At 41.7% G+C, this 24368-nt stretch overlaps 1 protein-coding gene across 1 annotated transcript in view; it reads right to left on the bottom strand.

Moving 5' to 3' along the window:
• cdh22 (cadherin 22) overlaps positions 1 to 24368 on the bottom strand; it is a 154792-nt gene that overhangs the window by 21585 nt on the left and 108839 nt on the right. Inside the window, exons 6-10 of the mRNA XM_076740980.1 lie at positions 21736 to 21903; positions 19651 to 19832; positions 18298 to 18554; positions 15066 to 15202; positions 5366 to 5487 (exon numbers count right to left, since the gene is read on the bottom strand). Of these exons, the coding sequence (XP_076597095.1) occupies positions 5366 to 5487; positions 15066 to 15202; positions 18298 to 18554; positions 19651 to 19832; positions 21736 to 21903 (866 nt within the window). The remainder of the gene's footprint in view (positions 1 to 5365; positions 5488 to 15065; positions 15203 to 18297; positions 18555 to 19650; positions 19833 to 21735; positions 21904 to 24368) is intronic.

Below are 24368 nucleotides of genomic sequence, written 5' to 3'. Positions count from 1 at the left end.
AAAATGGACTTAATTATTCCCATTTCCACGAGCTGTTCTCCTGTCCAACTTTCAAAATTGATTAACAACATTCCGGGGAGCTGAAACAAAATTGAAGCTCATGTTACACACAAACATCTGTCGGCTGATGTTTATATCTCTGGGCTCCTCCGCTGGCAGCTTATTTTACTGAATAAATAAGTGCATCCTGGGAAGCTGTAGACATCAAAGTGCTCCAGTAGATCAGGCAACAGTTCTCTGCTTCAATAGGACCCTCCAATGTTGACGTCTGAATTGATATTGTGAGGTAAGAGAACACTAAAGAAAATCTTTCAAGTGTGCAGAACCTTGTTCTAATGATGACTTTACACGCTATGGCAAGCTTCAACGGCATGTTTATTATCATGCCTGACGGTAAAACTGTCAGTTCCAAGCAGAAACAGATCCAAAATCGCACAATATTCACCTTGTGGTCTTGTGGTATCATTAGTTTTATTCCAAGCAGACATCTGGTGAACATGGTTCTGGACAAGGCTGAAAACACTGACAATAATCGGTTGGATCAGTATTTGTGAAATGTTCACTGCAATGTGCTTATCCTCTGCTTTACTTTGATCTGAGTCTGAAATGCTTTATTCTGTTACATCAGGCCTGTTTTAAAGTCTGACGATTGCACACACCTGTTTATGTGGACTACTCCAACATGTTGTTGGTTATACTTAAAAACGTTGTGTTAAGAATGTGTAACTCAGCTGTATGAATCAATAAAAAGCACATGTGTTACAACAGATATGACCTGGGCTACGTTAGCTCAGCTTGTTCACACGTCGCCTCATGACAAGCCTAAAAAACCTGCAGGGATCTACCAAATCACTTGTGCTTCAACTGTATGTTTCATGATTAATCGTGTCATTTTCATGTGATATTCATAATTAACAGCATAATAGCTAAATTAAGCCGTTCTCGTTATCTTAGCGTGCGTATGTGCTTGCAGGTGAGTGTGAATTTGTGACAGAGAGCTACTTGGTGCTGCAGAAGCCGAATGAGGAGAGGATCAATGGCAGAGGTTCAGAAACGGCTGTGTGACATCGTGTTGTTTGCTCCAAATCCCCGGACCTACAGAGCATGTGTACGGCCTCCAACTCATGCGCTCAAGTGCTAGCTTGAATAATGGATGTGGCCAAATTGTTCTGATCGGACAGTTGCCAAACAACTCGATTACCTCTCAAGAGACCAAGGGGTTTTAAACGAGGGCAGAGTGCCAGCACCTCTGATTTTTTTTAGTATTGTGAATCAAAGTTTCACTTACTGATGGGGAGGAATTCAGCAGCATTAAACTTCTAGCTGCAAAGCTATTTTTTGGTTCAGCCTTGTTTATTCCGTCACTACCTAAACTTTTATTGGTCTCCCTTCAATGGAGAAGTGCAGTATATGTATGATATATGAGTAATTCATTAGTCAATTGATTTACTCATTCACTTCTCTCTCCAAGTTGGAGGGCCAACAATGGAAAGGCTCTGTCCTTGCCATTAATCAGAGAAGAAGAGGAGAAAAAAAAAAAAAGCTAGAAACACTAGCTTTCAGCATCAGCGTGGACACAGTAAATCCACACTACTTACTCCATTTTTCAAAGGCAAAGACGTCTGACAATAACTACTGAAAACCTGTTTTTATATTATTCTGAAAATAACATAGAGGAGAAAATTGTTTCCCCCATGCCCCCCAGTGGTTACCCCTGAGGCTGAAAATGAGCGTTAGAAAGCCTTTGACCCAAGGCTAACACATTTTCATTCAATCTTGTCTGGCGATGCTGGGAGAGCTCCCCACAACAACACAGAAAAAGACACTCTGTAGAGAACTGACAATAACTGAGATAAAAAAAAAAAAAAAACTTGAGAAGAAAGAAATGAAAATGAACAGATATTGCCAGACGCTCCCGTCATTTGTCCGGCCTTTGTCGACAAACAGTCATATATACAGGAAAAAGACAGATCGAGAGACAGCCTTATAGATAGACAGATAGACGGAAATAGCAAATGTAATAAAAAATAGATACTTACGAACCCCTTTTCTTTGGTTCGTAATTACGGAGTGAAATATTTCACTGCATTTCTCCCTAATTAGAGCAATAAAAAACCTTTTCTTTCACAATGCTGGGAGCCAGCAATGATCTTTTTGCTGGAAGACTAATCATCTCTGTGTGATTAGGCGCTGAAGGTTAATGTGGGCTCACGCAGATGGGAGAGGGAGCGAGGTGGGAGTGAGGGAGATCAGACCAGACAATGTTCTAGAAAGGCGCAGGCGGGTGGCGTTGCAGAGGCACAGGGGGGCTATAAGTGGTTAAGAGTCTGTGGATCAAGGGGAGGAGAGGCCTGAGCCTCATTACACATGTAAATGCAGCTTCCAGCATGGAGGCCCCACTTTAAAGCCTTGGTTTTTTAATTATTCCTTTGCTCCACACATGATAATTGGGTCTAACTCAGCCCAGGGCCTGTTGACTATGTAACAAGAATAAAACACCCTAATGACTTTGCCCATTTTTAATGGCGATCAGGGGAAAAACCTGCCCTCCTGTTGGATTGGAAATAACTATAGTATTGCCCTTTGTCTTGGTTTTTCAAACAGTCTCCCACTGTTTGATTGGTGCTGGGTAATGACGCACACAAAAAAATCATTCCAGGGTTTAATTTTGTCACCTGTTTACTTGTTTGAAGTTTATGTTAATCTACGCTAACCGCTGTACCATTTTTCTTGTGACATGTTTAAACAAACCATAAGAGGAAGTACAATTCTCCAGCTGTAACTCTTGACTGACTGCTGATGATTGATGTCCTTCATAAAGAGCTTGTCAAATGGAGGAGCGTGTCTAGCATGTTCCCAGGGTCTCATATTCCCCAGTTCCCCCGTCAAACGGCATGCAGAAAACTTTTTGGCAGCCAGAACTGTGCATCCCTTCAAATGTGAATGCCCCAAATCTTTTCTATTTAGTTTAAACAACCGCATTGCTGACATAGACAGAAATCCAATATTGAAATCTGTGAAATATTAATCCGACTGACTTTTAATGTGCATCCAGCATGAAAAAACAGAGAACATAAATATATTCTTTGGAAAACAGTTTGTTTCCGGCTCTCTTTCTGACACTCTCAGGAAAATTGTGTCATTGCCCAAAAGCTGAGTTCTAAATTTCCTTTCCTTTCTAATTTTCCTTTCAGATGAGGCGTCAGATACTGCAGGTAACAGTGTGCAAATGAAAATTATCCAAATCAGAATTATGTAAATAAAAAAAGGTAGTTATAGGAAGGCTGGTGAGTATCGGTGGTATAAAAAAAAAACAGACAGACAGACATAAAATACTGTAATACCACTCTCAGTTCGCCTGACCATGTCCTCAGGCAGGGGTGGGACACCTCCGGCCGTATGAGACCGTGCGATGAGGTCCAGAAAGGAATTCATATATAGCAAATTTCTTTAGCTGTTACGTTATTGTGACAGCTGCAATGACATTCATCATCGAGACTGTTGAGGAAAGAAGATGCAGAGTGTTGCATTTTCCAAGAGAAATGGATAAACTATTATTATTTGTTGAAGGAAAAGGCAAGCCAGCATGTGTCTTGTTTGCTCGTGGGGACGAGCTCGCCGTGAGGAAAAAGTGCAGTCTCTGAGTGTCATTACATCTGGAAACATGCTGAAGTGGAGGAGTTGCAAAGACAAATGTACTTGAAAAAAATCAACGCTCTTCGGCAGAGTCTGGGTGCTTAACAAGCAGCTCTGACGAGACCGCATCCTGACAGAGGCCGTGTTATGCAGGCAAGATTTGTGCTGAGCAAGCAAATTACTAAAAGCTGAAACCTCATTCCGAAGGAGACTTCAGGAAGGAGTGCCTCGCTGTTGCTGCAGAGCTGCTAGTAAAATTATTCCAAATTGTCACTCTATTTTGAAGAATTCATGAAGATGAAGGGAAAACGTGGGACTCAGTGATTTGGCCCTCATGATAGACATAACCAAGTACCTCTTAGAGCTGAACCTCAAGCACCAGGGTCCCAGCCAGCTTTTCAGCTCTCGGCTTTCAAATGTGAAATCATTTGAAGCAAAGCTGAAAACTGTGGCAGGGGCAGCTGGAAAGGGGTAACACGGTGCATTTCAGACTCTGCAAGAACAAAAGCCTGCTATGACATCTGAACACTCCTTCAGGCATTTGGCGAGAGGTTTCAGGACATGAAACGTAAACAAGAGGATCTGAACATATTTGCCACGCTGTTTAATGTGGAACCAGCTGACATCTTCACTTCTCTTCACATGCTATGTATTGTTGTAGATGAGTCTCTTGCAGTGTATCACATATCACAGAATGGCTGCATCGCTTTCATTGTCTGTCATGATGCACATAACCCCCTCGGAAACTTCATGCTGACATCTAAATCAGGAGAGATGCGGATGGAAGGAAGCCACACATTCTGCTTCATTCACTTTTCATAGTGCGGGCTATGTGCGAAAGAGAAAAAGCTCATTTAAAGACAAACCAGAGACCACGCTGCTATACGTGACTCTCAAATTTAGTCTAAATCAAGTGAGCTCACAGAACAAAGGGCGCTGGTTCTCAGTATCAGACACCTTCGCTGACGTTGATCCACACAGTTCCTTCGTCTAACAATATTTTCAGAATTGAGAACTTTGTCTTTGCTTCTGTTCTGCCTGCCTGAGTGAAGATAAACCAGCTTTAACAGCATGGCTTTTCGGTATCGAGACCACTAAAAATCCAAAATTATTATGACAGTTTTTGCAACTTTATTTATTCGTTGATTTTTCTGTGTGTTTTTACTTTAATTATTTTGTATTTAATTAGTTAATAGATTTGAATGCTTTGTTCTGAATGCTTTTGTGATAACTGTTTAATGTCTGGATGGCTTGTTTCAACATATCTGCTTCTTCCTGCAGTATTATTGTGATTAATGTCTACAATGCAAGACAAAAAAATCATTGATGTTCTAATACACTACCCACAGCTGAGTACACTTCAGTTCACTTCATATCAATAATCAGCTTTGAGTTTTGTAGACTAATAAATGTGCTGTGCTCTGTTTTGTGTGGGCCGTGCACTGTTTTTGGTGCCCCTGTTCAAACTGAATTACCCACAGGTAATATGTTTCTTTGTGGCATTGTTACAAATCTTTTTTTTCTGATGTTAATGTAGTGTGTTAGTGCTTCTGTACACTGTTTTCAAGTGCCCCAACATCTGCCTTTATAGCATCAGCACTAACGAAACAGAGCATCAGGCTCCAGCAACATGATCAACTTTCATCTTTAACTTGTTCCTCAGCGAACAGAAATCGTTCGTATTGCTGGCCTCATTTTGACTTTATACACATACAGATTCAAAACTCACCTGGCCTGGTTTGACATCTTCACATACAGAGGCTTCGTACGGTGTGGCCAGCTCAGGAGGATTATCGTTTACATCCAGAATGCGAATACTCACTGCTGAGTGGGACGCCATGGTGTGGTTATCTGCGGGAGAGACGGAAAGAAAAGATATGAGCAACATCCGTCTCCATGCATAATTAGAAGTGTGGTGAGCTGTGGCAGATATGTGTCTGTATGACTTTTTAGCTGCATTTGCAATAACACAATGCTGAGTGACTGACGGCGTGAAGTAGATCACAATAAGGAAAGTGGCTGCATAAAGTCGGGGAAGGACCGCCGTGCGTATCACCAGCGCCTGGCAACAGCACGACTGAGGTTCTGATCCCGGTTGGAGTGTTTCTCAAGTAACAGGCTGTCTGCACTGGAGGCATTTCACTCAGTTTTCACTTGTCCATCTTGTGTGCATCCGACTACCCAGATATGTGTTTACTTATAATCAATAATGCTGTCTACACAGACTGCAAAACGACCTGCTTTTCACTTGAGCTTTCCTGCGACCCAAAGCATATTTTTGCATTTCAATTTTCTTCACTCGTGTGCAGAACTACAGGGGCTGTGTATTGGGCTGTGTGTGCTGACAAAATGCAACAAACCACACGAAAGTCCTTTGGCTGAACATGTTCAGGGGAGAGTTTGAGGGCTGCAGATGCTGCTGACATGCTCCTTTTGCCATGGCTGGTGTAGACAATGAATCCATGCGCAAGATTCCTAATGCTCTTCTTGTCTGTCTTCAGTATGAGTGAGAAAAGACTCAGATGGATGCAGTTTTCGACAAAGAAGCAGACAGTTGGTTTGGCATTGTGGCAAAGTGCTGAAGGGTTTTAATCTAATGTCTCTGCAAATTGCACCCATTACCTGAATAACACTTTCTGGCACCGGTGAGTGACATGAAAATGGCACCAAAGATTCCATTCTTGTCTCTAGGTCCTCACTATCTGATAATGACACCACAGTATTTAGCTGTTTAATAGTCTGAGTGCAAGAGCTACACCTTAGCACAATGGTAATGACAAATAAATGCTTTTGACAAAATTGCGAACACAGTGCTGTAATTTTATTTCTCATGCCATTTCCAAATAGATAAAACACGAGGAATAACAGCACAATGCACTCTCAAGACATTTTTCTTAATGGGCCAGAATGTAAACGTGGGAGTGGAGAAGATTATGTAATTAGTACAATCAAAACCCACTTCAAATTAGCTCGACTTCTCCTTGAATCTTAATTCCCATTCTCAATCATAATATGATAATTTCTGATGGAGTTTCCATTTTACTCATAAAACACGATGCACAGCACAGAAGGGAGCCAGAGGCCCCTAATGTATGTGTGTGTGTGTGTGTGTGTGTGTGACAGATGAGTGAGGGAAATAGAAAGAGAGCTGGAGAGAACATTATCTCTGTGAAATGAGTGATCTGGTTGCTTCAAGTGTTGGTCTGGATATCCTGGTTAATTAGAGTACATTGCTTATGAATAAATCAGTATACACAGCTGTCACCACCCAGTTCATGCACCCTACAGAAAATGTAACAACATTCAGCTACCGACAATAACCCAGCGGTGGAAAAACACAGAAATCCTTGCAGTGAAAAGAGCTCCAGTGTATGAATTTAAATTGCTGTAATTATGTAAATATAGCAGAGAATTAAGTGCAATTAAGTAAACTCTCTCTTCAGAATTTCACATTTTGAAATTACTGATGCATTTAAATGTAAAAGCGAAATAAAGTGATCTTGGGTAGTGTTTGCAATTCTAATGAATAGGTTGTTATTAGATGTAGTGATCTCTCGAAGCTGAGCTAAATGACCAAACAGCCAGTTCGCACAAGTCCTCATCCTTTTCATCTGCTGTTCAGGAAAGTCCTATAGTCAAAGTTATGTTAAGGAAAGATCACTGTGGTGAAAACACACAAACACTGACTGTTGGTAGACCTCACAATACTTCTTTTTTTGGGGGACTGTAAATAAACATATGTACTTTCAATAAACAACCAACACTGTTCCAAAAAAGATACGTTCTTTTTGGACAAATACAAGAGGTCACTTGTTAGAAAAAAAAAATACACATTGATGGTTTTAGGAGTGTTTAATGCTTTTGTTTCTGATGAAGGCCACTTGGACATCTAACGGCCCCAGAGACTGGACTGAGGTCCTGAGATGGACCCTCAACGTCTCTCAACAAAGTCAATGTTCTATTCACAAAGACTTGAGGTCTCAGAAGTCACCTCTCCTCTAAGCTGTGTCCTCACAGCCATTTTTGAGATTATTGTTCCATAAAGAAGACATCAAGGGTTAAAGAGTGACATATTTGGAGGCGTGTTGCCTTTAAATGATGAATCCCAACTCAGCCGTGGTAATTGCTGCTTTCTTGCCTGACCTCAGCTCCACCCAGTTTCCTCTTTGTTGCCCAGATTTGGATTTTCTGGCTGCAGCTCTTTGTCACAAGATGATGCAAAGGACAAACTCCAGGCTCACAAGTAAAAAGTACAACAAAAACCGATGATGGGCGAACTCAGAGGCGTTGCACCTCATGCAAGCACAGAAGTATTTTCCATAAAAAGAGATGAAAGAAAGGTGAACCATAGGCCAGATAGAAGACAAAGACAAGAATCACCAGGCAAACCAATAATCAACAGAGTCTCACAGACAAATTCTCAAGCTCTCTATCGCACCACACAGTTCTGCCCAACAGTGGCACAGCTGCTAATGAGAATGCTGGTCTCAACTAATAGCATAATCCTCACATCAATGCAGGGTTTTAATTGACTGCTTTTTGCCAGAGCAGCAAGAACATAAATGCACAGAGAGCTCCACCAGTGCTCGATATCTCCTCTCTTCTTCTTCTTCTTCTTCTAATTTCGTCTTCACATTATGCTGCTGTCCCCGCTGTGCCAAAATGAAAACCAGCAATCATCAGATGTTACACATTTTACATTTCAATTCCCAGAATTGAAAACAGATGAAACAATGTGAGAATTCCCCGCCTCTACCCACCCTGAACTCCCTCCATTGGGAAAAAGAGTTATTCAGTGAGACAGGTTCATTCATCTGGACCAAGTGGCGCTGTTCTAAATCTGTCTGCAGATAGGGAAGAAGAATAAAAGGATTTCAACAGATTATTGGCATGCTCTGCATCTGTGCGGCGCTCACCAGCTGTTGCGAATCTTTCAGAACGACTGTATAGTTGATCTCTCAGGCACTGAATTACACTGACATAACTTCAGGGAAGACAGACAGAGGATGTGAGAGCCTGTGTGTGCGCACGTCTTCGCATACATGTGAGCGCCTGCATGCGTGTGTGTGCGTGGGTGTGTGTCACAAGTGTCGCGCCTCTTATGACCAAATGGTTCATCTTCTTTGCTGGAGGAAACAGTGTGGTTTAAAATGTCGCTTTTGTCAGGATAAAAACTCAACAGTCCCTCTTTACTGAGCCAGAGGCCCGGCCATGAAGGCACAGACGCTGCAGAGAATTACGGCCATTTTTCTTCAGCTGCACAGTTCCAGTTTTACACAGTCGCACCAGTGTTCAACCAAAATCTCCTTATTACAGCTCGAGTTATTATGTTTTTAAGAACTAACAGCTGTAAATGCCCCCCATGCAAACAGAACATTTCAAGGCCCTTCGAACAGGCTAAATCATTGAAAATATTCACTAAAAGTGTCAAATTATACACTACACGCCTGAAGGCAAAATAAATATCCCACAATTACCCCGAATCAAACACAAATGTTTTTTTTACAAAAGCATACCTGTCAACATAGGGATTTGAAACGAAGGGAAATTTTCCAGTGCCCCCGCCCTGGGCTGTCCCACCACCCTATCCACTATCCACAGATCCCCTACATGTACACAAAGGTACACACTTGTAGTACAGCCACTTGCTTTAAAATATCACAGCAACACGGACCGGGTTGAGGATTTCCCACATTAAGTTAGTTACCACAATCAGGTCAGAATCAGATTCCTGTTTCAAAGTGAAATGCTGTGAATGTTATTAAATGAACACACAAAAGAGCATATCAATTCAGCACTTAGTTTAAATATGTACCACTTGAAGGACATGTACACTTACACATTATGCCTCAGTGCTGATTTTGAGAGACGCGACAGGCAAGTGAGATATTTGGTAGCAGAGGGTGATTATGAAAATGGATGGCAGAGATAGTATAAATACAGTCATTGATGGAGCATGTTTCGGCGCCTCTTGGGAGCACTTATGCTTGACAGATTTGTTGCTTTTCCCTCTGTGTGATACACTAAAATCCTTGCAGCATATTTTAGCATGACTTTGACCGACGTTGTTCTTCATTAAGCACGGCTAAACCTCCTCCCATTTGGTGAGAGGCTTACACAAACTTTTAGCCTTTTTGGCAGCTACTCCATCCCCTCCACGTTCATCTATCTTCTTCTTTTGCTTCTTGTTTTATTGGTGGGTGCCATAATGGATGTTACAGCTAATGTCCTGCACACTACCACCTGCTGGTTATGCCTCCTGTCAACTTTTTGTGTTTTTTTTAGAGAGATTATGGATGAAATACAGGAGAGTTACAAGAAAACATTTAAACAGGAGGACAACGAAAGAAAAGCATAAAATACAGGAGAATTATGGGAAACGCAGGAAGGTTGATGGATCAGCAAAAGCTAACAGATTGAGTTGCTGATTCCCAAACCGCATATGCAACAACTCCCTCATTACCATTACAATATTCAGCCAACAAATAGGGAAAATAATTTTCACCAATATCAGTATTACACAGGTTTAGCAACTGGGAACGCACACATCTGATACACCGAGGACAATCAAAACATGCTTCAAAATGCATAGGTTTTCTGCACCGTGGTGGCTGCTTCATTCATTTGCATGACAAAAAAAAAACACCTTCTAGGGTAAAATGAATGCAAACAACAATCTCACTAAACCTATAAAACCAAACAAATGCACAGAGACTTTCCATCTAAACACGAACCGAGCACAAACTGCTTGGTTTCAATCCTACCCATGTTAACATGAACCTCAACACATAGTAGAACATCGAGAGGCAGCTTGTGGTATAAGACACTGATCAACCAAGCAACCAATGAGAGCAATGCACAGACATGCTCAGTGTAAAACACTGACATTAGCTCTTTATGAGGAAAACATCTGTTTCTTTCAAACATTGTTAGCAGAGGTCAAGACCCATGTCACAATGTAATACAAGATTTGTCAATATCATTCTTACAGAACGGGGCAATTCTGTCAGAGTTGCCCTTTTCAGGTAGGAAATCTTCATCATCCTTTGTTTAAAAATGGAGAAATAAACGGTCAGTGATCTTAAGCTCACTGTGTCTCTGCTGGTGACTGAAAACTGTGAATGGGCTCGATCATTCGATGCACATTTCTGGTGTTAGTAATGAGGTACAATCTGCATTTAGAAAACCCTTCAATAGGCTTTCCTGTCGAGATATTTCACATCATTATGAAAAATTTTGTTCATTCTTCGACGTCACTGCTTTTATCAGGTTACTAGGGTGTTTGGATGTAATTTGAATGAGGAATCTGTCCAATTTTAATGAAGTCAGATGAATATTTGTCCTGACTTTGACATGCTAGCTAGATGCCACTGATTGCCAACTAGTCCAACAATAGAATACACACATGACTGGTCAAGTACATTCCTTCATATTATCTGCATCTAATATACCAACCTGACCTTTATATGTCACTTCATGGGCCTCGTTAGCACCTTTACGATGGAAAAAATTTTTACACACAATTGTAAGACATTTTATTGTAACACCGTGTTCTTGGTGTACATGAGTAAGTCAACGTGTCTCTTGACCAATCGATGAAGGTCTTCTACTGCGACACATTGGGGAGACGCGCAAGTTTCATTAACGGTCAAATGATAAATGGTAATTGCAGCAATAATGTGATTATAAACCAGCTGCTCTCCAGAGGTGGATGCATGAAGCCTCTGTGTTTCATCAACATTCACTGAGTGGGGTTTGAATCATCAAGGGACAGATGATGAGGCAGCCAAACAAAAGGTCCACTTCATATTCATCCAAGTGAAGACTACTCATGTATAAAGCACATAAATACACCACAAACAACAAGCCTGATGACAGCGGCGCGTCTGTAGCCATTCATCTTCAAAATATTCTGAGACTAAAACAATGCAATGAGAAACTCAGTGGCCTTGAGTACCAGACATTTCCCAGAAGTACTCAATATACTACGCAGGACCACAGTTTGACAAAGTAATTACGTCAACTTACTAAAAGCAGGTAAACAAAACATACTGTTTGAGTATTCAGGATCTGCCTCTTCCTCTGCAGCTACACTGACAGTAAGAACATGTGAGTGATTTTATAACACGACAGCCCAGGAGTACACACTGGAAGGGTCACAACCTCTGGTCCCTGATTACACCTTATTATGTCTTCTCATAGATGTGCTCTTCCCTACAACAGCATCCATGACATCCAAACAGAGCACTTTTTACCCTCTGTGATGCATAACAATATCCCCTGTTCTGTACTTTCTTATCAAATTTAATCTCATTTTGGCTCCCAGTTTAATGTGAACCATGTATTGTACTCTGTAAGTAGGACTGGCCTTTCTTTTCCTTTTCTTTTCTTTTCTTTTTTGGTTTGCTCCCCTTAGGTCCATTTTTCTTTTGCATTTTCCAACTTTGATTGAAAAGAGACACTTATCTCGCTTCACAATGTTGCAACAAGTGTGCTATTCATTTGGAGTCGGAGAGACTAATGTTCTGACGCCATTAAAATCAAACAGTGTGCATTTGTTTGCCAGACAGCAAGTGAGAAAAGTTATGCTGTAGAAATTGTCTCTTCACTGCAACAGTGCAAGAGATAAAGACTTTCCAGCTACTTTGCTATCTTTTTACCCTCAGGGTGATGCTCTTTTTTTTCCACCTACCTGTCTGGGTAAAAAAGCAGTTCTGCAAGGTGATATCATACTTGCTATCAGTTCTCGAAAATTATATGTCACTCTAACTTACCCCGATATGTTTCTATGGAGAAGACTGTCAGGCAGTACGAGTACCCCGGCTAGTGACAGTGCAGTTAAATGCTCCTCTTGTACTCAGGGGGTTCTGTGTTCTCTGGAAGGGAGACAAGTACTATACAGATGAGAGGCTGTTTCCTCTTTTACAGTGACGATGTCTGCAGGAAGAGATGCCGGCGGTTGCTACTTTTAATTGGATAAATTTGAAGACATGTGGTGTGTGCATGTGTGTGTATTTGTGTTTTGTGGGGTGTCATCACAGTGCAGTCTACCCACAGCTGCCCTTGAACTGAGACATCTTTACTTTACTCCACAGACACATGTGCGGTAATTGACATTTAGTGTGTCTCTTGCAGTTTTGTAGCTGGGGTTAATCCTGGGGCACAGACTCTGAGCATGTCAGAAAGCTGTTGTCACTTGTCCAATACTGATATAGTGGCAATACAATAGTTCAAAGGTCAGTAATGGGCTGGGGGAATAATTAAGGGTTGTGCGGCAAAACAATGTCTTCAGACGGGCTGACCTTGTGGCTCGCCAGCCTTAATGAGCAGAGGGACCCAACAAAAAAAAGAAGAAAATCAGTATGGAGAAAATGCAGCCCTTTAAAATACTCTAGCTGCTTCACAAGTCCCCTCAGCGCCCCGTTCCCATCTCTCTTGTGGTGCTTTTACTTTCAATGCCTCTCGTTTTTTTTTCTATCTGTCTCCTGTCTGCTCGTCTACGGCTCTCAGAACTCCCTGAGCTAACATGTGATAAAGAAACACTCTGGATGGGAATTCTGATGGCGCTGACCACTGACTCTGTCTGTCCGGATGTTTCCTTGGAAGGCAATGTGAGAGGCTTTATCTATCAAGTGCAGGCATGTGTTTATGTCTGATATTGGAGGGGTTAGGGCCGCTTTAAATGTTCAATTAACATTAAAATGTGCCTATGACATAATGCCAAGCACAAAGAGGCAGAGCACAAAAGCGCTCAAATTGCTCTGGGAATTACAGCTTGAAAAAAAAAATAAAAATACTCGAGTCTAATTTTGTCTTAATGTTTGTGTTGGGTGAGACTGCTTACTATTCAGTTTAGGCTGTATTGATTATTGGAGTAATCACAGTCTGAGGCTATACGAGAGAGGAACAAATATGAAGATATTTTAAAATTAGCTTTGTTTATGTGCATTGTTTGCTTCTTCCTACTTGTGTGCAATGGTGGATACCAGTTAGATGCAGAATGCAATCTCCTCTGCTTTCACTGCAATCCCAAAATCACTTCATCTGTATGAGATTGAAAAAGTGGGGAAGGCCTCCTCCTTTCTCAAGTTTACTTCTAATGTTATAGTAATAACTTCCCAGTTCCCTCAAGTTATTACATTCTTCATTTTCTTTGCAATGACAAAAGAACCCAATGAGATGAAAAAAGTGAGAGCTCTTCCTTCATTTTCAGTGACGTGTTTGTCAGACGGGCGATAAAATGATGGCTGTGTCTTCATCCTGATGTCAGGAAGATGACAGTGCGCTGATGGATACCACAGAGGACTATGATGTCCTTGATGGGCTGGCAGAACATATGAAAACCAGCTCAGTGTGGGTTTCCAGCTTACCAGCTGTTTTTCCAGTGAAGCCGAACAACATACACTCAAGGTATTTGTGATTCAGCTGTAAAGAAAACAGTTGCTATCACCCCCCAAACTGACTGACAGGTTTAACAAGTGCTGGGACAATAACTACATCTAAACTAGAGAACTTATTTTATGTTTGTTTCATGATGATGTAAAAGTTTATGACCGGTTAAGACAAACTTATTTTTATCCACAAGTCAAACAGGAACCACTGCCTTTCATTTAATGCAGGATATTTTATCTAATTAGAGTAGTGTTTTGACCTCAGATGATAAATTTTGTTTACGACAAACTCTCAGGTTCATTTCAGTGCTGTTCCGCTACCGTGCATTACTTTCTTGTCTTTCTCCATGCTAAAAGCCACAACACTGTGCTGCTGAAAATGTGCCAAAAGCTTCGGTAGCTAATGAAGCACAGCGATCTGAGGTTGTCTGTCACTCCGTATCACCCCTGGTGGGAGTCGGCAAATGTTGGACAGCTAATTCAACTTGTACAGTCTCCATCTCTGGCAGGCACTGGGTGTAGACAGAGCTTGCCAGTCATCAGAGCAATTTGAAATGTACTGTTTTAAAACTGGGCTGTAAACTGTTTCCAATAAATGCAAAAGTTCTCCTTCAGAGCAGTTTTAGTGGCCCCACAGCAATGTTTTGTGATTGTTTCCTTGGTTTCCCAGTGATGTGAGAAGGAGAAGTACATGGCTGTGACATTAACTGTAATCATGAAAGATTACAGAGATTCATTTGAATAATTGGTTCATTTCATTTCTGTTTTGTGTTGGTGTGATCTTGACGTTTCTTCAAGGCTTTGTTTTGACATGTTAAGATCCATGAGCGTCGCACGGAGTGGAAACAAGTTTTTGAAGCAACTCACTTTGGTAATATACATACTTGCTGAAATGGATTTCACACAGTCGTTTCAGCAACTTTCAGAAATTTTGGCAGGGTGAAAAAAGTCAACTGATAAAAAATAGCATCACACTCTTCCAGAAGTATGAAATCCTACGAGTGATTCGCTCAATTTGAAATGGAAAAAACAATGTACCTGCTTCCACAGCCTTCACAGTGATATTGTGCCAGCCTGCGGTCTCTCGGTCTAAAATCTTGCCCAGTGTGATGGCACCCGAATCGGGATCAATATGGAAGATCATCTCCTGGTCTGTGGTCCGATCGATAGAAAACCTGTAACAACAGACACAAAGAAATAAGATGTGAAGTAATTTAATTAGGGCGCTTTTTTTCTTAATAACTTAACAAGGACATGGAGAGCTGACTTTTGGCAACACTGAATAATAACAAGGAATACAGCAGGGACCAGGGTTAAAGTAATTATATCTTAAAGGCATTTACTGGAGGCTTGTCACAGGTCTGGTGACCCTAATAGTGCTGTGTCCCTTCACTGCAAGCGGCAATATAGTCACTCTTTCTTTGCCTATTCAGAGTAAGAAAATAAACATTAAATTTTCATTGTGCACTCTAGAAAAACCACAAATGCATCTTTCCTTCTTTGGGATACTTGGTGCTCTGAAAGGATTGGTGAGTCAACAAAAATCTGCTGAAAGGTTTCTTTGTTCTTAGTCCCCCCCCCCCCCGCCTCCCAGCACACACACACACACACACACACACACACACACACACACACACACGCACACACACACACACATGCACGCACACACACACACACACTAACAGCTGGCTGGCTTACTCATGCCCACATAAACCATAATAAAGTACCAAGGGCATTACACAGTAAGCTCTTAAGGCTTCTCTGACAAACATACAAGCTAGCATTCTCCCAGGTCTCATGAGAATGATGCTCACATGTTGTAGATATAAAACATCATGTCAAGAGACCCATATGCTAAACTGATGCAGTATAGAGAGCAGCACATTGTAAATAGGTTTCTGATCACGCATTGATTTGTTAAACAGTGTGGGCGTAGAAAGCATTCCTATTTAATTCATGTCACTGCAACTGATTCTGATAATTACCTCGAGGAGGACAAATATTTCTGCTGCTCCTTGTTAGACGTGATGGAACTAGATTTAGATAGAATGACCTCAAGATAACCTATGTTTGAAATGAGATTTTGCTGCCTCTTCCAAATCAACTCTTGCATCTAAAATGACACGATGGCAGTGAACCGATCAGTGTTTAAGATACCGAACTGAGGGTGCACACTTCCACAGAGACATATGTGTGTGCAGCAGCTGTGCATGAGGGGCGGCTGTGGCTCAGGAGGTAGAGTGGATTGTCCATTTAGGCTTTGATCTGCGGCTCCTCCTGTCCATTCGACACAGGCTCCTTAAGCAAGAACCTCGAGCTGCTGCCTATGGGCAGGTCTTGCACATTCCAAGGCAGGTGTGGGAGTGGTTGAATGAAAGGCGATACCGTAAAGCACTTTTCAGTCTATTCGCCATGTGTATGTGCATTCATGTATCTGTCGGTGTTACATCTAACATTAACATGCATCCCATTTAGAAAGGTGATTAGGTTTGGCTGGGTTACATTTGCACCTGCCGCTGACATTTGTCTCCACTCTAAACATGAAAATTATAGATCTCTCTCCTGCACAATATCTCATTCTATTTTCCTTTTTTCCCCCCAGAAATTGGATTCAGATGACAGCTTTGACAGCATGAGAGTCAAAAAAAAAAAAAGAAATGAATAAATAAATGTCTTGTCTTCGTCCATACTTGCCTTCCCACACACCTACCATGATTATTATTCAAAAGAAAACAAAACTGAACCTTTTGGTTTCCAGTGCATGTCAGTTTTTTTGAGATGCTAGTACATTATCACCATGTTTTTAGTGTCACACCTTCAGAATTAAAAACATTTTCTTTCCAACAAAACACAAACTTGGTTCCTGCACACATGGTTTTCTACAACCCCGTCATAAAGGCAAAGCAGTATTTATGTCCTTTAAACTCCTTTTACGCTCGACTTTCCTTGTTTTAGTTGTTACACGTGCAGTGGTCTTGCTGATCAAACCAACAGTGAATGCATATTTTGCACCTAAACTTAATCACAGCAGAGTTCAAAGAATGCGTGTTGCCTCATGCCAGAGGCTGTTAGCTCACTGTTAGCCCTGTAGATGTTCCTGGCCATCGTCTCTCCCTCCCTTTGACTCCCTCACCCATTCATTTACTCAAACGCAAAACCACACCTACTCATATATGCTTGCACACGTATCACACACTTTCAGCTCCAGGATGCCAAGACACTGGTGAATGACAGTGCTGCCATTGTGTTGCACTTTATTACACCTGGAACTCTGAGCCTCATGCATTTTTAATCGAGGTAATTTGCACAGGCACTGCGTGTGTCGGCGTATACTCTGTCAGTGAGACTGTCTTAGCCCTTATCTACATTCCCCTCTCACAAAGAGCGATCGCTCTTCTGAGGACATAAGTCCCAGACCTTAGTACAGAAGATTATCAGATGATATTGTTTTTATCACACACACCGATCGGAGAGACAAAAGAGACATACAAGACGGCGTCATCCATTGTGCAAGTCTCACTGTTCACTGTTTGCTCGGGCTTTTGCTCCATCTTCAAAAAGAATTGTTAAAAAAAGATTTCCTCTTAAGCTACCTATGGATCTACTTGCAGCTAGTGAGTTATAGTTCTTTGAAGCTCCATTTTTCATAGGAGAAATTCTGTTCTGATAAAAATACATACAGCAGATGCACGATAGTGGGCTTTTGGAATGGCTGCCCATGTTGCAGTGCTGCAGTGTCCCATCCAAGCCACATAAAATGAAGTACTCATTGACATGCAAAACTTTGCTTTATAATGCTATTATTCATACTTAGCACTAACCTTTCACAACCGATATTTCATTGCCTTTTCACAGGAATATTTTATTGCCAGTGTTTTGGTTGATATATTTCAGCAGTCTGTTGCAGAAAGCAGTTGTGTATCTGCAGTAACTAAAGTAGCGTTTTAATCTGATCTCTACATTTTCAACACAGCCGTAAGATTTTCATTTATAGGAGATTTAACGTCATTACAAATCAAAAGTACACATGCACACTAATACAACCTCAGTACTGGTGGTTCAGAAACAATTATCTCCTTTAACGCTCCAATCTGCTCCGTAATTATATTTTAAGTAATAGTACTTGTGGACTATGATTGTGTTAACACATTGTCACATTGCAGATGGTTTACACCAATCAGGGTTTAGGATTTGAAAAACCATTAGAGACCAAAGTAAACTTCATCACTGTGTGTAACTCATGAAAGTAGCATTAGATCCCTTGCCGTACCTGACAGGTTTATTCTTCACATCTGGATCCCTGGCAGTGACGATGCCAACCAGCTCTCCTACTTTGGCATCCTCCTGCACTTCCATGATAGCGCCCTCTGCTGGTTGAAAAATGGGCGGCTCGTCTATGTTGGACACGCTGACGCGGACAATGGTCTGGTCTCGGAAGGAACCCAGGTCCACGAAGCGAGGGTCAACATGCTTGTTTACTGCCTCCACCACGACATTGTGTGTGCGCTTGCTCTCAAAGTCCAGTGGCTGAAAGTTAAAAAAAAAAAAAAAGGTTTTGTCTCATTGCACATGAAGCTATTTAAGGTGACACCACGCTCAGTGCTGACGCTGAAGCTATATTGTAGCGATACTTATGAATTAGAATATCCTGTTGCAGTCCAGCCATCATGGCAGCACTGACCCACTGCATCAGTGTACACGAATCCATTCTTGTTCGAGCTCATGGCTTCAGTTTATTGCTATCATCACCAGTGCCTGCCACATTGTTGCCTGTAAATTGAACTAAAACACCGCTGCTGGCTGAATGTCACATGTTCATTCGGCCATCAGGGCCCATTCACAACAGCAATGTGCCACTTAGGAGAAACACTTGAATGAATGAAATGATAGTCCTGCGATCAGTCTGCATTTGTTTTCCTCTTTTTTTTTTTTTGGCAAGCTGAAAATAAGTTGAAAAAAGTTCACCTTGTGAAGAGACACTGCACTGACAGCAGCTGTCAAACCCCCAGAGGGCCACTAATGATCATCAATCATCAAAGACCAATCATCTCTGCTTCTCCGTCTCTTCAGCACACCTCGAGTTCCTCTGAACACGGCCTAGGAGCTGTTCAGCTTACTGACAAGAAAGACTTTGCTGCCAACAGAACCAAAATAACTGTAAGTTGAATGCTAAGTTGAATGCTAACTAGTAAAAGGCCTCGCCACTTGTTGATTTCTAACCAACAGAATCCGAATCGTTTTTCCTCGGATTCTGTTGGAGACGGCCGGGGACTGCTGCTCCTGTGTGACAAGGAAGCAGGATATGTGGCCACAAGACCTGTTAATGGTAACTGATTTTTGAGTCACATTTTTCCAACATCTCTTGATTGTTGTTTTTCATAAGGATGCATATAATATTGTGTGGCAGAAGTAGGAAATAACTCATTCAGCTTGTTGATATCATGCTGTGGAGGAACGAAGCAATGAATCACCAAACATCGTGTTTGCACTAAAACATTGGGAATTTAAGACTTTCTTGATCAGAGGTTGGTGTATTTGTGTGCATATTTGCGTCTTCATTGGTAAAAATAAATATTGTCTGAGACAACAACAGCAGTGCGGCATTCTTTGAAGTTAATTGTACCTTCTTGACAGAGACAACAGCTTCCTGAGTCTCAACGTCAGTAGTGACCTTGAAGAGCTCTCCTCCCTCTTTGATCAGATAGCTCATATCTGTGTTCTCTCCCATGTCTGCATCCGTGGCAATGACGCGTCCAACTGGCGTCCCCACAGCCGCCCCCTCTGACACCGAAAACTGGTACATCTCTGGTATATGGAGTAGGTGGAAGTCATGTGGAAGGATAAAACAAGGAGAGTTAGGTTAAACAAAGCAACAGAGGGATGAAGCGACAAAAAAACAGTGTAGGTACAGAAAACACCACAAAAAAAGATGCAGGAAGAGGAGGAAAGATAGATGGAAGGCCATAGGTGGAAAAAGAAGGGTGGGAAGTGAAGTGGGAAGAGATGGATAGGGAGCAGAGAGAGAAAAGTGGGAGGAGGAAGGGATGAGAGAGTAACAAAGATAAAGAGGGTAAAGAGTGGAAGAGACGCGTAATGGAAAAATGTAGTTGGGATGAGATTATAATGAAAGAACAGCAACAAACAGACTTCAGGCGGTTAATGTCAGTGTAAACATTGCATTCACATAAAATGTAGTGCGTGAAATAATTTATCTTCTGTCCATACACAACAGTTTGCCCCTTCTGAACAAATGATAATGCTCTGCGCTACATTAACAGCTGACGCTAGCCCTACTTATATTTGACTACCTATAAGAAACGCATTATAATTCGAAAAATATTAGTAAATGAACATGCAATTGTAGCTGTGTTGAAATTGTAGTCATGAAAATAATAATAATAATAAAGCATGTATTACAGCAAATAAGTGGTGTGCATGATCAAGTGTATGATAGTTTATGCTGACAGTGAGTTATCAATCTTAAATCTGAAGTCTTATTTCAAAAGACAGAACACACTGAAGAAAAAAGATCTGCCAGAGTTCATTATGAGCAAGATGAAAAGAAAAAAGGAGATAAAACGTAATTGATCCCAAGAAGGAAATCATGTGAAAACATCAAAGCGTCGACATATACAGTAAGTCATCTTCCTTTGCATCTTATTTATGAAGCTGCTTTCCAAACTCTATTTATTCCCCATACCATACAGAGGAGACACTGCAATCCTGCAGGGTTTATCCCTCTGACTGGGTAAATATGATTTGCTGAGATGAAAAAAGGATTTATACAGAAGTAAGAAAAGGTGTGTGGAGACATATCAAATACAATCAACCAGGCTGTCAGATGGTGTTCCTCCAGCTGTAACAAAAGTAATAGTGTTATGGTTTATCTCCACAAAAAAAGAGGATGAAATGAAAATCTGAAATGAAGGCAAGAGGGGGAAGTACTATTGTATTCACAAAAAAATAATTACTATTCAGTAAGGAGTAGCATGTTAGCATGCTAATATGTCTGTAACTGGGAAGAACACGTTAAGTTCTACTGTGCAACACGTACTTCTGTTGATGCAGTGTGTCCGAAAACAAACCAGACTTCAGCTGTTTGCTTCAAAGAAAGCTACTGTATCTTTCAGCTGAAGAAGTGTGTGTGTGAGGTGAGGTGAGACAGACTGCATTTTTTAGCTGAATGTTTTAACTCTACCTGTTGCTCACGTGTGCACTGAAAAGCATTTAGCCCAAAAACCACCTCACCATCATAAATCCATAACATTACACTGCGGGAACAATCAGCCGTATCGATTCAGTCCTCTCTTGAGCCTCGCTTAAAAAGAATGATCAAACCTGCAGTGGAACGCATCAATTCTCCATATTTGATAGACTACTTTGTTATGGGCTGAAGGTTTGATAGGCCAATAAATTGAATTTAGGTGATTTTCTCAGACTACATGCAGGCCGTTCAGTATGGTTGCTGATGCTGCTATTGCTTATTGGTGTCAACGGCCCGCAGGTTGCAAACTATGTTGTGTCTTTCATCATTGTCTCAGTGTTTCTGTCTCGGCTTTCGCTCTGCTCATTATTTCTCCTCCCTCTCTTAATTCTCACCCTCTCGTTCATTTCTGTCTCCTCTCTCTCTGCCATGTCCTCCCTCTCCCCCCTCGTCTCACCATCTCTTTCTCTGTCTAGGGTAAGCTAATGCACAGGAGACGCTCACTCTGTGGGAAGCGTGGTGGGTTGTCATTAACGTCTGTGATCACTATGGTCACCGTGGTGGAGCCGGAGAGACCGCCCATTTGTCCTGCCATGTCTGTTGCCTTGACGACCAGCTCATAACGATCCTGTGTCTCACGGTCCAAATCTGCCACTGCTGTCATGATGATCCCTAATGATTGAGGGATGAGGGAGAGATTGAGGGAGAAGGACAGAGGGATGGAGACAGAGAGAGCGAGACAGTGAGAGGGGAAGAGTAAGAGTAATAAGTGAGGCCAATGGAAAGGTTACATTAGTGGCTAGCACTGATGCAATAACCAAGTATATTTCCCTCTCAGTTTGAATATCAACTTCTCCTAAGCACTGTATCATGGAGACACAAGTGCAGCACATTACATTTCACCTCCTCAGACTGGCTGGATGGAGGAGATTGTGTCATATTTGTGCCTCTGCGCATACACCATTTTATGGCTCAGCTGTATTAAAATGAATAATATATAGGGGTAGAATGAAGGCATGCCTCAGCCACCCTGAACAGCATTACAACTCTTCCATGGTGGGTAGGACTGCAATCAGACCTGAGAAGTGGATTTCCAAAGAGCAAGCGAGGGACATAGAGAAAGTGATATAATGTAGAGAGTGAGTTAGAAGGCACACAGAGAGCTTCAATGGCTTCATTTACTCCAAAGTGCACATTCTGTTGCATTTCAACAGAGTCAGCGGTCAGTTCACATACAGGCCGCTGAATGCGTTAAGCCGAGCTAGACTTCCAATTTCAAGAATTTTTAGTGCAACTCCCTATTTTCAACCGAAGATCTGCAGAACAACAAAAAAAAAGACAAACTATCGTGGTAACCACAACATTTGTGGAAACACACTTTGCTTACTATGGCCACACCAGTGCCTGTTGAAAGTTATGTTCGATGTGATATCTGGACCATACTTTTTTGTAGGGTGAGTGTATGTTTGTGAAGTTTACATGAGCCAATGCACGTGGTCCTTCATGGTTTGCACATCTCTTCCTGGCCCAGCAGCAGCAGCATCAATAGCTGGCTGGTTTACTGTGCAGTAGTAATATAATTCCACTTTACCCCTTGGGATTTTCCACATCAGAATCTATTGATGCATTTCCTGGGCTTGGTGTGCTGTCTCACTCCCAAAGGTTTGCATTGTGTTGGGTACACAACTCACTGATTCCAGTCACATTTAGCCCTGGGCCATGTTCTGTGAGTAGCCAAAATACAGTACATGCAGCACTGGAGTTAAGGAGGGAGGCAGATGACATGCTCCTCTTTCATCCACCAAAGGCCAGAGGGGATGCATCTAAATCAGGGCTGTCAAGAGTAAAGCCCCAATCCACATCTCGTACACAGCACCATTGCTCCAAAATCATAGCAGAGACAATATGTAGATGACTCTACATGGTCTGTACTCATGAGTGCAGTCCATCTATGTGGTCCATATTGCAATGCATATCACGTAGTTTTAACATTAACCAATTTAACCGAGTAATAGAGCCGTGTACACCAACTGTGAAATAGTGCCTCAGCATGGTAATACATTAATATAAAATAAATGATGCTGTTCCAATCTTCTTTTTTTTCACTCACATCAATTGCATTTCTGTTTTCATCTCACTAGGCAATGGAAATGTAATTCTACTGTGTATGCTAGTGACAAAAACAGCTATCCTGCCATTTGGGCCTTCATAACCACCACGATCACTGAAAAGGTGTAGCTCTGAAAGGCTCAGGTGTCAGCTTGCCTTTTGTGTCAGAGTGTCATTTTCTCAGCCACTGTGTGAGCACTGTCAGTAACCGAAGGTCTGCACCTATTGCTGCACTTGGGTTTTCGTGGGAGGTGCCATTGTACTCTCAGAGTGTAATAAGCCCTTACGAACAAATCTACAGCACACACATAGAACAGCTAGTGGTTGCATGGACTAAAACAGGAAAAGCTACACGCGACTTCATCTACACGTTCAACAAAGAAATCCATAGACGGAACAGGTGGTTTTTTTCACTTGCATCTTTGTTCTTCTTGCCTTGAAATATAGAAGCTTTCATCATTGCCAGCATGCTTTTGAAGGAGGCAGATGAGGAAGTAATTCGCTCAGCGATAGCACAGACCAAAGAGCCAAGCATCGGCAAGGAATAATGTGCAGTCCACACAACCGCTGAGCAGAGCATTTTTCCATTTCGAGTATCACACAGCAGCCCCTCGTGGAAGCTGCAATAATATAATTGCGGAGTTCTGAGGAGCCGCATGCGAGAACATGCACACCAGCACAAAAGGCATAAGGCAGACTCAGTGGTACCCCTTGACACGAGACCCTACACTGCCTATTGTGAGCCACGGATGACATTATCTTCTCCACTGATTACTTTGTAATGCATTTCTCTCAGGTGATGATAGTTGCCACGGAGGTCAGAGTTTTTATCTTAAGACAAAACCCACCAAGTAGGATTTATTATGCAAACGTGTTTTAGTGGATATTGCTTTTTAAAATCATTAAGTTTGTATTTCTATGCAACAGTGGTATGACGATGTACTTCAGAATGAAAAAAAAAGGAAATGTCCTTATGTACAGTGTACGGTTCAGCCCTTGTAAAATCCTCCCTTTGACTCAGATACTGA

The sequence above is a fragment of the Chaetodon auriga genome, chromosome 2, assembly GCF_051107435.1.
Source record: "Chaetodon auriga isolate fChaAug3 chromosome 2, fChaAug3.hap1, whole genome shotgun sequence".
In the NCBI taxonomy this organism is placed as follows: Eukaryota; Metazoa; Chordata; class Actinopteri; order Chaetodontiformes; family Chaetodontidae; genus Chaetodon; species Chaetodon auriga.
Note: the sequence above shows the minus strand (reverse complement) of the source record. Positions and strands in the feature narration are given on the sequence as shown.